At 28.9% G+C, this 15,738-nt stretch overlaps 2 protein-coding genes across 3 annotated transcripts; both read right to left on the reverse strand.

The window, feature by feature from the left end:
- Positions 1-1,068: 1,068 nt before the first annotated feature.
- LOC137826595 (uncharacterized) lies at positions 1,069-5,378 on the reverse strand. 2 transcript variants are annotated; one of them, XM_068632618.1, is made up of 15 exons: positions 5,090-5,378; positions 4,918-4,991; positions 4,548-4,670; positions 4,208-4,261; positions 3,986-4,096; positions 3,450-3,533; positions 3,237-3,355; positions 3,037-3,138; positions 2,763-2,879; positions 2,570-2,638; positions 2,422-2,488; positions 2,259-2,312; positions 2,069-2,158; positions 1,898-1,930; positions 1,069-1,425 (listed from the first exon to the last, which is right to left on the reverse strand). In XM_068632618.1, exons 2-15 carry the CDS (start codon positions 4,933-4,935, stop codon positions 1,330-1,332), a joined length of 1,137 nt encoding a protein of 378 aa, XP_068488719.1. In that variant the 5' UTR covers positions 4,936-4,991; positions 5,090-5,378; the 3' UTR covers positions 1,069-1,329. The 2 variants fall into 2 exon arrangements, with proteins under 2 accessions (XP_068488719.1, XP_068488720.1); XM_068632619.1 differs by lacking the exon at positions 5,090-5,378 and having other exon boundaries at positions 3,986-4,099.
- Positions 5,379-12,235: 6,857 nt separating this feature from the next.
- On the reverse strand, positions 12,236-14,827 carry LOC137827007 (auxin efflux carrier component 5). Its single transcript, XM_068633193.1, has 5 exons — positions 13,925-14,827; positions 13,619-13,704; positions 13,330-13,487; positions 12,688-12,764; positions 12,236-12,533 (listed from the first exon to the last, which is right to left on the reverse strand). Exons 1-5 carry the CDS (start codon positions 14,665-14,667, stop codon positions 12,461-12,463), a joined length of 1,137 nt encoding a protein of 378 aa, XP_068489294.1. The 5' UTR covers positions 14,668-14,827; the 3' UTR covers positions 12,236-12,460.
- Positions 14,828-15,738: the final 911 nt, after the last annotated feature.

Genomic DNA, 15,738 nt, shown 5'->3' on the forward strand with positions numbered 1-15,738 from the left:
GTTCAGACAACTACTGAAAAGATCAAAAGCATTAAGGTCGTTTGATCGGCAATCAAAGGACAAAAAGTCACTTCATACCTTAAAGCATCCAACGGTCACATCTAGACTCTTCTGAAGTAAACGTTCCTCGAGCTTGGGGGGCAAGTGTACCGGTTGGTACCGAAAAAGCCATATCACTCGGTCTCAGTGACCGACTGACTGCATTAATATACATTAAAGACACTCAATAAATGACAACAATGACAATTATGAAAACTACCAACGAATTATGATTATGTCCCACCGAGTCTGGTGACATCCCCGAGAGGAAGATATCGATATATTAAAGATATTCTCCAAATATACCAAGATACCAATATGCCTCCCTATAAATAAGAGATTATGCTATAAATCAATTAGCAAATGATATTTGATTGATTCGGCCCATCACAACAAGGGTCATGACTAAACACTATAAATAAGCCCTTTACAAAGGTGTAAGGTATGTTTTAATCAACTTTCACTATTCACTCTTAGCACATAGTACTTACTTGATCGTCAGAGTACCTTTTTCAGGTCAACCCCGACCGAGCACCAATAATTAAAGGAGGAGACTTGAAGTGAGGAACGAGAAAGCAACTAACACATCAGTAATTGTACAACCAGTTCCAGATACTATCTAGGTCCACTTTGTCTATACAAATTAAGTAAATATAAGATTAGAGTAAAATAAAATTGCACATGCTAGAAAATGCTTTATATTATCATGACTTAATTTTTTTTTCTTATTTATTTATTTGATTTGATTTCTTTATTAATAAAATGTTTGATCAGTTATTAATTCTTAAAAACACAACACTATTTAGTTAAAAAAAACACAATAACAATATTCTTTTGTCACTTGAGCTTATCTTACATCTTATCATTGAGTTGACTCTATACATAAATTTTAATATAAATTATATTATTTTTAATTAGGTGGGAAAAGAACCACATTCTTGTTTCAAAAAATAAAACATTTGAGTAAAAATATTATTAATAAAGAGATTAAATTGAATAAAATAAATATAAATAATAAAAGTAAAGGGATAACTAAGCAAAGGACAGAATAATTTCATTTGGAAACTGTTTAAAAATGAAAGGTTGTACAACAATGAACCAAACTCAATTTAAGGTGAACCTTTTTTCCCAGGAAGACATGATGCCTTTGAGATGCAAAAAAGAATTCCTCTAGTCCCTTTCATCTACCCATGATCAACATTTTTTTGAACTGCCACTTGAATTTGCTTCTTTTTACAAGTAAATTTGTGTTTTGATGAAATCTATACAAAATTTGACTAAGAGTTTTGGTTATTGAAATGGATCGACCCAACATTTATCCTCCTCAACTGCCTTCTGCCACCGTTTTCTGAAGACTTGTAATTCATTGTAAGACTGTCTTCTCACCTGCACCATATCCAAAATACTATGTAACAACTTCATAACAACATTATTTAGACATAATTAAGGGCTAAATACCAGTTAGTTAACATAAAAATTTCATCATAGAGAAAACTGGTATACACATAAGACATATCACTATCATCTGATAAATAGATATATTTAATTATAATGAAGGGGACAAGTGCCTAGATAAGGTTTTCAATTCAACAAACCAAACATGTCATTTTCCATCTTTTAAGATATTTGCATTGGGCTAATGAGCATGCATAAAACTAGAATTTGATAAATGTTTTTGTTTCCTATCAAACAACAACCTAACATAAGTCCACCCAGAAAGAAATATTCACAAGAACGGATTCTTAGCCTAACTGGATGAGTAATTTTGGAACAGAAAAGTGAACTATGATTTTAACAGAAATAAGATTTAAGCATGTCAATGGTTTGGGCTAAAAGTATTGTGACAAGAGTAACTTACATCAACTCTATGATCTTTTGCCCCAGATGAAACCTGCTAAGTCACATAAATTTCAGTAGAATTAGAGGCACACGTTTCCATACATAAAACATGCTAAAAATCGTTGCAGAATTAGGAGCAGAAGCATTTGCACAATGCAAAACTTTGCTATAGATATGCCATATTTCTGACCTTATGCAAATCTAGACCTCCAAGAGTAGGATGACCGTAATGGATTATATATTCAGCATCCACAACACCAACATTTTTTGTTCGATCACCCTATTATCCATAAACAAAATCAGATAAAGGAAAAAGGGAATATTCAACATGAAGAAGTGAAACTCATCAAAGTTAACCAAAATCAAGTAGCTTAACATGCCTGAGCACAGTAGCCTAGCTGTATATCTAGACCCCATGCATGAATCAAGTCGTTCTGCAAAATAAAGTAAACTACAGACGATGAATAAAGGGAGTAATAGTAGCAAAAAGATATATTTATAAATGCTTGGCAGTAGAAACATTAAAATGAGAAAATGGTGCACCTGAATCATATACCAAACGCAACGCCAAGCAGCTCTTGAGAAAACAGGAGCCATCATTTCAACCCACCTGAAACAATTGGTGAACTTTTCTTAGACAATAGTAATGTGAAGGGAATCCTCATAGTACAAGTTACCATACAACTTTTACCCTGTGCAAGGAGGACCACTGCTATTTTCATCACAACTTTTGCCTCTACCACCAGTTTTGTAAATCCTCCTGTTTGAACAATGACCAAAAGCATACTCAGTATAGACACAAGTATCAATTAAAGTTCACTATTGCAGGTTGGGGAAATTGACAAAACATTTGACAACAGAGAAAATAGGATAAACAGGAGAACCTGTGCACATTTGACCTCCTCCCACGTGAGGTAATCTGATGATGTACCTCTGATTTTTCAGTATCAAGTGCTGGTTGTGATATCTCTAGTCCTTCACTTTTTATAATAGAAACATACCTAAAACCATTGAAGTATATAAAATCAACCCCTAATCCTTAAATGTACCAATAATATAAGACTTTTTCAAGTATTTAGAAGTTATTATAACAGCTAGTTTTAAACTATGTTATTTACTATGATCAAATTTAGTGTGTACAGAATAAATTGAACATACTTATCAGGGTGGAAGTGTTCAACTCCAAGATCCTCATCCCATAAAAAAATATAACCATATTCTGCAACTATGTCCGGGTGTAAGAAACGTTTGGCAAACCACCTATTCAAGAAAAAAGTGTCTAAGAATAAACGTTTTTAGGATAATTGAATCACTCACTCTATATAGTATAGATTGCAATGAAATGTGAGGTCCCCTACCATTTACTTTGATTGGCTACAGCCACGTGAATGACATGATTACTCCATTCAAATTCATTCCATTCGTCAACAATGCCATCATAGTGGAAAAGCATCACGACAAAATTACTTGCTAGAAACTGAAATTTTGGGTAGAAGGAGTCATTCCTCATCACATATCAAAAAGAGAATATCAGTAATGAACAATCTATACAGAATACTCCTTGAAGTTACCTTTTTGACCATTTTGTTCACAAGGTCTTTCTGCGTTATCCCAACTGCCATTGCAAACAAATTGGTTGACAGGTTTTGCTCCTTCTGTTCAAATGTGTCCAAGTCAAAAAATAAGCACAATAACCATAGAAAAATAGCATACAACAGAATGCACGACTCAGGCTGAACTCAATTGAAGAGACTACTTAGCCTACTTCAATAACTTTACACTAAAATAGTTGTAAGGAGTGTAGAAATTGTAGATGTTAATGACAGGCTTAGAGTCACAAAATCAGAACATGATGCAAACTTTCTCTTGATAAAACAAAACAGAATATCTGAACAGATATTCTTCACTCTTGCTTTAGTATATTTGTAAATGAACAGATAAGTTAGTTCTTTTTAGAATTATACCCTTTTAAAATTGAGAACTATAGTGTGACAACCATGCATAAGCTTGACACACCAAAAAGATTACTACTACTAGTACTAGACAAATAAATTTGCAGAGAAAATGTACGACTCTAATAATATGGTCATGAATGACTGAAACTCGCCTCTATTGTCTTAGTCATAGAAATACTCCACAAAGGCCTCATCTCCAGATCAGAAGTATTGGAGATTATGCCTTCAGGTAGTGCACTACTTCCACCAGGCCTGCACTGATTCTACTAAACAAAATAAGCAAATATAAGCCTTAAAGTTGACCATCCTAAGCAGTAAAATATATCAATGAGTTAAAAGTCTGTATAACTTAAATACTGAGTAAGAAAACGAACCTTGCAAGTATCGTTTTCCAATGTACTGGTGTTCATTCTCCATCGCAATAGTTTCTGCAGTATAAAACCAAAACTATCATATTCCATGTTCAAAATTTGGAGGAACATGAACCCCTGTTTAGTTAAATTCAAAGTCAAAGCCAATTTGGTTATTTGATCCACAAACAACCATCTTCGAATTCACCAATAAGGATCCTTGAATTGAACCCAAATTTTCATTCACGGTGAAAAAAGTTAACCAGGTCAACCAACCCCTCCCAAAATAAATATCAATTTTAAAACAACACCATGCAGAAAAACTTCTTCACCGGTTCATTAAGGAAATGATTCATTTATATACCTCGTTGAAGCGTTGAGTAAAGAATGAACTCGAGAAAATTAAAACAACACAGAGTATAGAAACCGCCGGAACGATGCCCCAGAGGCATGATCTTTTACTATTTGAATCAGCATCCAAAATTTCCTGGTACAAGATAAGAGGGAAAAAGGTTAGACGAAAAAGTTAACCCCTTTACGTAATAATCAATTCACAGTTCTTCTATACAAAATAAAAGGAAAAAGAAGAACACAGAAACGAATATACTAAAAGGAAATAAATTAAAACCGATGAAACAGTGCAAGGCAACATAAAACATCGGCAACATTATTAAACAACAGAGACAAGAATAGATTCAATTGTGAGAATGAAGGTACAAGTACAAGTAACCTACTTGACTATGTGTCTTCATTTTCTGCTTTGGGAAGCAGAGCAAAACACAAGGTTCAGTTTCACTTTGTGTTCAACCTGGTGACCAGAAACAATGAAAGATGAAGTTTATCAGTGAGAAAAACATGATGGGCATGATGATGATTGAATAATGAGTATAAGGGTAAGTTAGTTACCTTTGTTTCAGTGGATGTTGATATAGTTGGTTGATAAAGAGAGAGATAAAGAAAATCACGGAATGGGAGCACTCTTTGGACGATGATGTTGTATAATCTATGTTAGTTTGAAAAACTAAGGTTGTTGTTGAAACGTGTAATGTAACATATATATATTATTATTCTCACGCGCCAAAGTAAAATGTTTCTGCTCATAGTTTTCTGCTAATCGAATCGCATATTTTCTGTAACTGGCGATTGCATCACTGGCATGTATGTGGCGTAATAACTGGCGTTAACACATGTGCTTAATTTCCCTTCAACCTTACAAAAAGCTATTTTATTTATTTATTTATTAACCTATGATTAAGATATATGAACATGAATGATTTATTGACTTCATTTTAATATCATTTTGATTGACTTATATTTATTCTTTTAATTTAAAAAAAAAAAGAAACAGAGAGAGGGAGAGGTTCATTATCTTCCAAAATTATTTAATTTAATTTAATTGACCTGTGGTTATGATTTTGATTTGAATAATATATGGTATAATTAGGATTTAATAGTTGTTCAACCTTCGATTTGTTAATTGGTTAAACTAATCAATCATTACTCAAAAGTTATGTGGGTTCAATGCACATCAAAATTCTAAAAACTATAATTACAAGGGAAAGGAATGCAAGAGACCTAAAATCAAACCCTAATCCCTTTAAGTATTAACTAATAATTTTGCTTTTAAATACTAATAAAATCACTATAAAAAATTATTAAATAATAATCAAATTTAGAAAAAAATATTAAATATAACCAAATTTAGAATCAAAATAATTAGTGATTATATTGATTAAATTAGATATTAATTTAAAAACTAAAAAATTATTCGTATTTATAATGATTTCTATTATTAATAAAAATTTTAGATTTGTATCTAAATTAGGTACTTAAATTTTAACGATTAATATTTTAGATTTTAAATTAGTCTCTAAAAAATTATTAGAGACTAGTTTAGAATATAAAGTAGTAAGTAGGTAAAACCTTTGTAGCTAATGTTAGATATCAATTTAAAAATCATATTATAACTTTTTTATAATAATAGAAATTACTTTAGATATTGTACTGATATGGCCGACCGAAACGATGACGTGACTCAGTCTCCCTGACCGAGCTGGCCGAGACACCATGCACGTCCAAGGCGACCGACACATATAACCAAGGTCAATGAAGTTAAACTACCATTAAGAATTAAGTAATGCAACCATAAGTGTGATCCATTCCACTAATCAGACCCAATGAAGTAAGTCCATTAAAATAATATAAATAACACACATTCCAATGAGCAAAGTACGTCATTATTATTGTACACCTACCCGAGTACCGAACACCCTTTACTGACTTGAGCGTCAGAGTGTCTTCTACAGGTACCTCTCCATTTGACATTCACTCGAGACCAAAAGTCGAAGGAGTAGCACGAAGGTGAGAAGCATCCCAATGAAGCCCAAAGATGAAGACGAAAACTTCAATAGTTCTCTAAGTCTCATCTTCCTAGCAAAAACAAATATCAACAGTTTTTTAATTTATAAAATGGTCTCTAATTTAATTAAATAATAACTAATTATTTTAGTCTCTACAAATAGTTTCTATTTAATGATTTTATTGAAAGTTCGTTATTAATTAAAAATGTTATTACTTTAATTTCTATTTTAAATTTGGTTTAAATTCTAAATCCTACTGAAGATGTTGTTTTAAAACCTCTAATAGATAAATATTTTTGAATATATAAATTATACTTTAATTAATTTGTGATATAAACAACTTTTAAATTCAATTTAAATATATGAATACAAGATGATAGATTAAAAGGATAAATAATTAAAATCAAACATACAAATAAAGGTAAGAGAAAAAAGTCACTGGCGATTATTGAGAGATGATTTTTTATTAATAGCAGGGATAGTATCTAAAATACACATTGAAATAATAGGGAAAAAGTATATTATTGAAAATGGTCGTTTCAAATATTGGGAGACACATGTTTCAAATTATGTATTTTAATTCATATATAATACATTAGTAAATTTTAAAATTTATGTACTTTGAAATAAAATTATTTACTGTTAAAAGAAGTTAAAAAGAGTGATGGAAATTTTTAAAAAAATATATAAGATATTTATATTAATTCAAATAAACTTTACTTAACTTCATCAAAATATATTCCTTAAATTTGAAATGCAACTCTTTAGAATATTTCTTTTATATTATCTTATTAGTGTGAAGTTATTTATTTAAATTTGAGAATTTACTTCAGAAAATTGAGTCTGTTGCTGCTTAGATTAACACTTGTTGCTGACTGTTCTTATTTTATGGATACCATGTACATTTTTATTTTATTTTATTTAATAATACTTATATAAACGTAATTAAGCATAAATTAACTTATTGTTAAAGCAAAATTTCCCAATTTTTAAAACTAAAAATTATAGATTTGAACCAAAGTCTTTGCATATTGGATTTTGGGTTTTTATTCATCATCTAATCAGATTAGTTTAAAATTTTAATAAAATCTAATTCAATTTTAAACGGTTCAAATTGGATAGGTTTTTCAGTTTCAGTTTCTTTTTATGAAAATATTAAATAAATGGAATGTATGATAATATAATAAAAGAAGTTTAAGATTAAATTATATAATTAATGTGTGACTATATAACTGATAATAGTACAACTTTTTGAATAAGTGTACCGTTAATATATTTGTATCGAAGTGCATAAAAAAAGTTAAGTACGCATTATTTTCTTGGATTAGTTTTTATATAATTGAATTGGTTTTTAATAATATAATAAATTATTTTTTAATATTTTTATATTATAGCATGTAAATAGAAAAATAAAAACAAATAAGTTATTTAGCAAAGTATATATTTATATCACTGAAAATATAATCTGTCTAGAAATATTTTATATGAACATATTTTTTTTCTCCCCCTTAATTTCATTACCAAAATTTATATATTAAAAAAACATACATCACTTATTTTTTTTATTACTAATGTTGTTTGCAATTATGAAACTAGTTAAACCAATAATAAAGCAATGTGGGATTTAAGTTTGATAGTAATATTTAACTGTGTTTCGCTATTTCTATTTATAATATTTTTTATGTGCTTCATATATTCGATTAAATTATCGTGGACGAGTAATTTTCCCCAAATATGTGGTTGTAAGCATTATTGAAATCAAAATAGAAAAAATAATTAAATAACATTTTGATCTTCCTATTTGCTTGATCCTTTTTATTCAGAAAATATTTTTCTCTCGCTTATATTAAAAAATTAATTGTCAATTTTACATATATATTTTTAGTTCAATGGAATCTAATATGTTTATTTAAGATATCATAAAATTGATTAATATAATAAAAATACAATCTTCTAGAGACTAACTCCAAAATTAAACAAGTGAAAAATCTACGAATTTTTTATATTTTTTTCATGTAGTGTTTCACGTAAGTAATGTATATTGTATTTACTCTCAACTTATTAGTTGTTAATACATTACTTTTAGTTATAAATGTCTAAAAAATATCATTGTAACTTGTGTGTTATTCTTTGTTCCTATATTATCACTTTTCAAAATATATTTCACTTTATGATAACATCTTTATTCTAACATTTAAAGTGTTATATGAAGGAGAATTTTATATGTGCAACTTTTTTTGTAGTATTGAAAATATTATATTGAGTAACTAAGATTGTGTTTAGATTGTGGAGAGAATGTATGTGGATTTGAGAAAGTGAATGTGTGAAAATTTGGTATGAAACTGTAAAAAAATTAAGATTGTTTAAATTGAGGTATGTTAGAATATATTTGTGAGAAAAGTTAATTGAAATTTTTGAGTGATGTGATGCTCGTTTAATCTTTTTAGAATTTTTGTAAAATTTTTTTAGAATTTTTAATCTTTTTAAAATACTAAAAATGCAAGTTTACAAATTTATCCTTATTTTTTAAAATAACTAAAAAATAAAATAAAGAATACTTTTATGTAAATTCTAGTTAATATATATTTTTACAAACTTACAAAAATAAATTCCACACTCTAAACATTACTTATTTTTGTCTCTCGTTTCATTTTTAAATATATTCATTAATATAGTGTCTAAAACATAAGTTATTAGTGTAACAGTGTACTAGGAACAAGTAAAAAAAATAGATTATTTAAATAACTAAATATATGGATAATTGATTATATATATTTATTATAAGTGGAGTCAAATGTTGGTATAAAAAAATTATTGAAAATAATTTTAAGATAATTAATTTTATTTGGATGTAAAAAATAATTTTTACATGAGAAAAGCATGCATGATGTTGACAGTATACAAATTTTAAAATTTAAGTTGAACTTCATCTGACTTATTTTATTAAAAATATTTTCAAAAAAATAAGTTCTTTTTACTAATAAAGTGTATATATATATATATATATATATATATATATATATATATGCGTGTGTTTTATATTAACAGCATATTGTATATTAATCTATCATAATCATGATAATCTTAGCAATATAATTTTATTCAAAAGAAAAAAATTATATATACAAATTTATAATCATAAATTTAAAAATTATTTTAATATTATTATTTGTAAATAAATTTTATACTAATAAAAACAAATTTATGATGTTAAACTAATACATGCTTCTCCACACAAAACATAGTTCACCTGCTTCTTCTAAACTTGTGTGTATTGTTTACATGCAAACTTATTATTATTAATAACAAATATTATTGTAAATTTAATTAAATTATGATAATATTTAAAAAATATATATATACGTGATCTATAATGCTAATAACCTATATATTTATATTTTATTTTAGCTTTTAGAAAAAGAATATTTGTGATATTATGTTTTCTTTAACATTATTTTATTTATTATGTAATTATTATAATATTTTTTTATTAATTTCGATTCGATCTGATTCTATAACAGTTGAACCATCATGATTTAACTATCAACCCAATTTTCAAATATGGAAAATAAAATCAAAATTTTAAACTTTCTAAAATAGAGAATAAAAAACTATTATTTTCAAATAAAAAAGATTAAACTTGTATTTAAGTATAATTTATTCATATAGTTCTATAATCCATCTATTTATAGTTTTTGTTAATATCTGATTTTTTATCTGATATTTTTAATTTTTTTAATAATATTTTTTTTATGTCATGAGAAATAATTGTTGTTATTTGTGATGTAAAATTTTTTTAATAATATTTTTTTTATGTCATGAGAAATAATTGTTGTTATTTGTGATGTGAGTATAATTGAGATGTCTAGTTATATAATAATATCAAACGTGAAAGTTTTATAAAAAAATATATAAAATATTTTTCTACCAAAATGTTCTGTAGTTTCCTCAGTTGGAATAATAAGGTGAGTCGACAAAATACCTTTCTCTTATTTCTTATTCATTTGTTGTGTTTGATGGTTGCTTCTTCGAACACTCTTTCAAGAAATAAAACAAAACGTTTTTCTATTGAGAGGTAGTTGTCATCAAATTCATTAATTATTCTTGCTGGAATCTCTCAATTCTGAAAACAACACCCAAATTCATCCCAAAGAAACTGCTACTTAAAGAATAACGTTGTCGTTCAAACACAATTTTAATTATTTCATGAATTAAAAATGCCAAAGTCATTTTCTTCAACTTCTTTTTCTTACCAAAATGAATTAAAAAAGAAAGTTTTTTCTTTTCTTCTTTTCTTTTCCTTTCACTCAAGTTGCTTTCAGGATTAAAACAAAAAACAAGATGATCAAATTGTATATTAAATGAGTTAATGACCTTTAAAGTCAAATACCATTGATTAAACCCATTGGCTGAAGCTACGTTATATATAATAATAATAATAATAATAATAATAATAATAATAATAATAATAATAATAGTAACAATAATAATAATAATAAAGTCTCATTCAATGGTTCATCAAATTCTCATAAAACTATTAGCTGTCTCAACCTTATCTTCATTCATGTCACTTATTTATGGAAATGAGTTAAAGCGTAGTTATGTATAGGATGCATGGATATAAATTAAAGGATTAACCATAATTTTGCTCATATTGTGTATAATTTATAATTTTGGTTTCTAATTTTTTTAATTTTAGTTGTTGACTCTTATAAAAAATTATTTTGACTCTTATACTCAGAGAATAAAAAATTAAACAAAATTGTATATAATTAAAAGTTAAGAGTCAAATTTATGTAAGAGTGATGATAATTTAACATCTATATTTTTTTTTTATTTCACAATCAAATATATTATTATGTTATTTTAAAATTTTATTTACAAAATATAATATTTTATTACTAGAAGGGATTGTAAAGTCAAACTGAGAGAAACAACTAGGTGTCAAATAAATTTTTTCCATTATTATGTAAAAGAAAATTCAAGAACCAAAATGAAGAATAATTAAAATTGTAAATAAAATATTTAAATTACCATTAAAAACTAAATTAAAAAAATGTTGACATAGTTACTTAGTTTCATGTGCCCTAAACAAGAAAATGTTCACACTCTAACAGGAACTTTTTTTTGTTGCTGAAACTGAGACTAGGGGGAGCCGGGCTTGTGGGCCTTATTCTCAAACCCCCTTTTTTTAATAAGTTCACACTACTAACTTTTTTTCAAAAAAATATTTCAAAGATAGTTGAATACTAAACTAATTTTTTTTATTCTAAAAATATAAGGACTTGAGTAATTGAATTTGAAACTAAAGAACTAAAATCGCTTATTTGATAATTTAAATGGATAAGAAATATAATTAAGTCAAGTTATTTATTAGTTTTTGGCAAGTACAAAAATTATTTATTTACATTTTACTGTTTACTTTTAGTTTGCATAGAAGAGAGTAAATGATTTCACAAAGTCCTGGTTGACAAATAGTTTTTAAATTTGAAGTTAAATGTTTTTTTTTTCTCTGAAAATATACAGTCTTTTGTTTCAGTCTTAATCAAAATCATTTTCTTTTTATTTGAGTCATCACTGCATAATAGTGTAGTGGAGAAACCAAAACCATATTATTTTATTAAAGGCAAGAATTATATATAAATAAATCTTATAGAAATTAAAATAAAAAATGAAAGACTAATAATAGATGTTGTTGTATGGAATCGATTGAAGATAACAATATGGAGGTGGAAACATATATGGATGGTTTGAAGGTTTGTATTACATTCCATGGGACAGAGAATGGAGTGGCTATAACTAATAGGAATCAGAATCAAAATTACAAAATTATAAGCTACAATTGGGTACCTATTCTTCACTTTAACTTCCAAGGAAAAATTAGTTTGAATCATCCCTTTTATAAACCATCTTTCATTTAGTGTATCAACTCCAATATTCCATAGTAGGCAACTAAGATGGGAAGTGAAATAATCATGCCAAAGATCACCCTGTTAATCACAAACTATAAAATGTTAGGAGGAGGATGCACTTACAAATCAAAATGCCTTCAAATATTACTAACTAATCATGAGTTAAATATATTTTTCATCTTCAATAGTTGTGTACATCATCATTCTTCATGACAGGAAAAATAAAACTTACGCAGTGCTGAGAACCTCTGGATGCAATCCATATTCTTTAGCAAAAATGAAGGATGTGATGGATTGTGGCACAGCAGCCTGCACCAGATATAGAATTATAATGGCATAAACAATTTTTTTCTGTGTTTAAAATCACATCTACCTTCTACAAAAGGTAATTACCATTAACAAAAGTTGAATATTCGAACATGCTTTTAACAAGTAATTGATTAAGTGATTCTGTTTACACGTAAGCCACAATGCTTTTATTTATACATAAAAACAAAAGATAAAAGAAATGACATGCCCTTTCAGTATATATATATGGTGTGTCCTACACTTCCTCCATTTCATACATATAAAAATATTAATCAGCTTTCACTGATCTTTCAAGAATATGTTTTGGTGGTCTCAGTCACAAGTCAATAAGCACTCATTAGTTTAGTTAAAAGTTGCACTTGTTTAACAGTTTTTAACACATAACATAAATAAGTCAAACTAATGCATGAAAACATAGTACGTGTTTCATCAATCACATTCATATATGTTTATAATATAAGTATACAATATTTTTCTGCATTAGGTTCATCAAGGTGTTGTCAGAGTTTGATGGTCAATAGAAGAAGCTTTTGATCTGAATTCTTAATAATAGTTTGATGGTTACCTGAATGATGGCAACTCTCAAGACGTCACCGTGCAATCCTACAGCGATGGCACCAATGGCCATGGCTGCAGGGCCCGCAATGAACTTTAAAACTAAACCAAATACAGTCAGACTTGGTCCACAAGCAATCAACTTATCCTGAAGTGCCATGAAAATACCTGCATGCATTATCACACACCACTTATCAAACTAATTTAAGTTAATTACCTTCACCAAAGTTAATTAATTAACATAACAATACATGTTTATGACCAGAAAACAAAAGAGTATTTGTGATTAACTCACTCACCCATGCTAAACATAGCAGTTCCCGTCCCTGCCTTTGACATGATCTGTATAGACCCCTCTAACATACTTGGCATCTCCAAATTCCACCTACACACAGATATATAAATTCACACTACATAGCATAAAGATAAATCATTTCAATTGGCCATATGCATGAACAATGGAACAAGTAACGTGTATGGAAAGAAAAGCTGATAGATGCATAACATGTCAGAATATTAAAAAATTACGACAATTTTAGTGTAATTATGCAGTGTGGTGGAAAAATTGCAGTGACACTATGATTTTAGCTATGGAAAAAGTATACCTGTTGGATATGAAGGCCCAGGAAATGCCAATGACACAGCCGTAGGAGTTTGGGTTCATAACAAGTTTGATCCACACAAGTTTCATCAACTTGCAAAGGGGAATCCTACTACTAACAGTTTCTTCTAACGCCAACTCCTCTTTCACATCAATAGCTACAGTATTTTCCTCCACATCTTTTCCCATTCCACCTTCACCTGTCTTATTATTAGTATTGCTGTCAACAATCATTGCTTTTGATTTGGGTTTAAAGGTGTTGGTGGTTCCCTCAATTGCTGTTCTACGAAACTCCAAGACAAAGAGAAGAAAAGTGAGCCATATGATGGCCTGCACCACTGAGGACTGGACCACTAGGTCCTCGCCAAGGGCTCCATACATGGGCTTGACCATTGGAACCCCAACAACAAGAGCGTTGGTGAGAGTGCACAAAGAGAAGCTGGTTATAGACCAGCAGAAACTCCCTTTAGTGCACTTGGCCCAAAGGGCAAGCACCAGCATGATGATGAACTTTGATATGGTGTCTGCAGCTATGAACGAAAAGTTCATTTTGAAAGGGTCGATGTGAGCAGTGAACTCAAAAGTAAAGAGTGGCAAAGTGAAGTAACATACTAGCTTGTTTATTGCCTCACATTGCTCCCTAGTGAAGATCTTCCACCACTTCACTGAACCATATCCTAACACTAGAGCAACATACAGTGGCACCACTGCCACTACCACTTTGTACACATCTTCCCACCCTATCATTTTGCTGCTCTTTCTTTTTGTGATCTGAAAACCTCAACTTGGTTTTTCTGTTTTTGATTTGATGAGTGTAACCACAATGCATTTTGAAACAGTTACCGAATTGGAGTATTTATATGCATACACTTACCAAAAAGGACAAAATGTAAATAAACAAATCGGTAATGTTTTTCTTCGAGTGAAGTCATTTAAATATAAATCTTAATATTCAAGTGTAAGCTAAATAGAAAGGACAAAAGTAGACAAACAAATCATCAACTTTATTCCAGTGACATCATTTCGTTGTATTCTATTTCTATTGTTTAAGTTGATCAACAATTTATGAAGGTGAGTTGTTATGCAACACCAAGCTTTTGTAAGTGGTGACTTCAGAATGACCTGATTGATGTGGAAGTTGAACTATAGCTTCTCTGATCCTCAATAAGTGAGATTCTCGAGCACTAGTTAATTCTGATAAGAAATTAGGTCAAGTATATAAAACCGGCTTCAGAATATGTAAAGTTGGTTTGAAAATTGTTCTCATTTTTATACGCATATACCTTCCTAAATTGTTGTTATACACATAAGACATGAATATCAGATATATCAGATAGTTAGAGTGACACAATGTTTATCAAACCTTTAAGAAGAGACACTATAATCCAAGCTTAATATAAGATGAGAATAATTTTCTCATTATTTCTACTTAAAGCAGTATGATTACTAGACATGACAGTAGAGATTTTTCCAATTGAAGCTGCGAGATTTCAAATGCAATAACGATGAATTTGGAGGAGGTGTAATGAGAATTGGATTCCATGCAAATATATGGATTCCTGAAAGCTGACACGAGCGTAACTAGGTAGCTTAGTGCATGCTTTGGTGTGGTTGCTTTTGGCTTTGCTGTGTTTGTATTGTTTGTGGTCAGAGATTTTTGACAGAAGGAATAAAGAATGAGGTGCAAGTAGCTAACACCACTACTCCACCACCTTTGAAAGAAGTTTTTGGGATTGCATTAACTATTCTTACGTTGCTTTGTATTTTATTCTTAGCACAAATACAAAGTGCGATTGCATTAATAATGCAAGCATCCTA

The sequence above is a fragment of the Phaseolus vulgaris genome, chromosome 8 (genome assembly GCF_000499845.2).
Source record: "Phaseolus vulgaris cultivar G19833 chromosome 8, P. vulgaris v2.0, whole genome shotgun sequence".
NCBI lineage: Eukaryota > Viridiplantae > Streptophyta > Magnoliopsida > Fabales > Fabaceae > Phaseolus > Phaseolus vulgaris.

Bases quoted from the DNA above. Each gene is read 5' to 3' on its own strand.
- LOC137827007 (XM_068633193.1), bottom strand. From the start codon at position 14,667: ATGATAGGGTGGGAAGATGTGTACAAAGTGGTAGTGGCAGTGGTGCCA. The intron at 13,705-13,924 runs GTATACTTTTTC...ATCTGTGTGTAG, and splicing joins TGGGCCTTCATATCCAACAG to GTGGAATTTGGAGATGCCAA. The intron at 12,765-13,329 runs GTAACCATCAAA...TATCTGGTGCAG, and splicing joins TGAGAGTTGCCATCATTCAG to GCTGCTGTGCCACAATCCAT.
- LOC137826595 (XM_068632618.1), bottom strand. The intron at 2,489-2,569 runs GTAAAAGTTGTA...CAATTGTTTCAG, and splicing joins AGTGGTCCTCCTTGCACAGG to GTGGGTTGAAATGATGGCTC. The intron at 2,313-2,421 runs GTGCACCATTTT...TTTATTTTGCAG, and splicing joins GCGTTTGGTATATGATTCAG to AACGACTTGATTCATGCATG.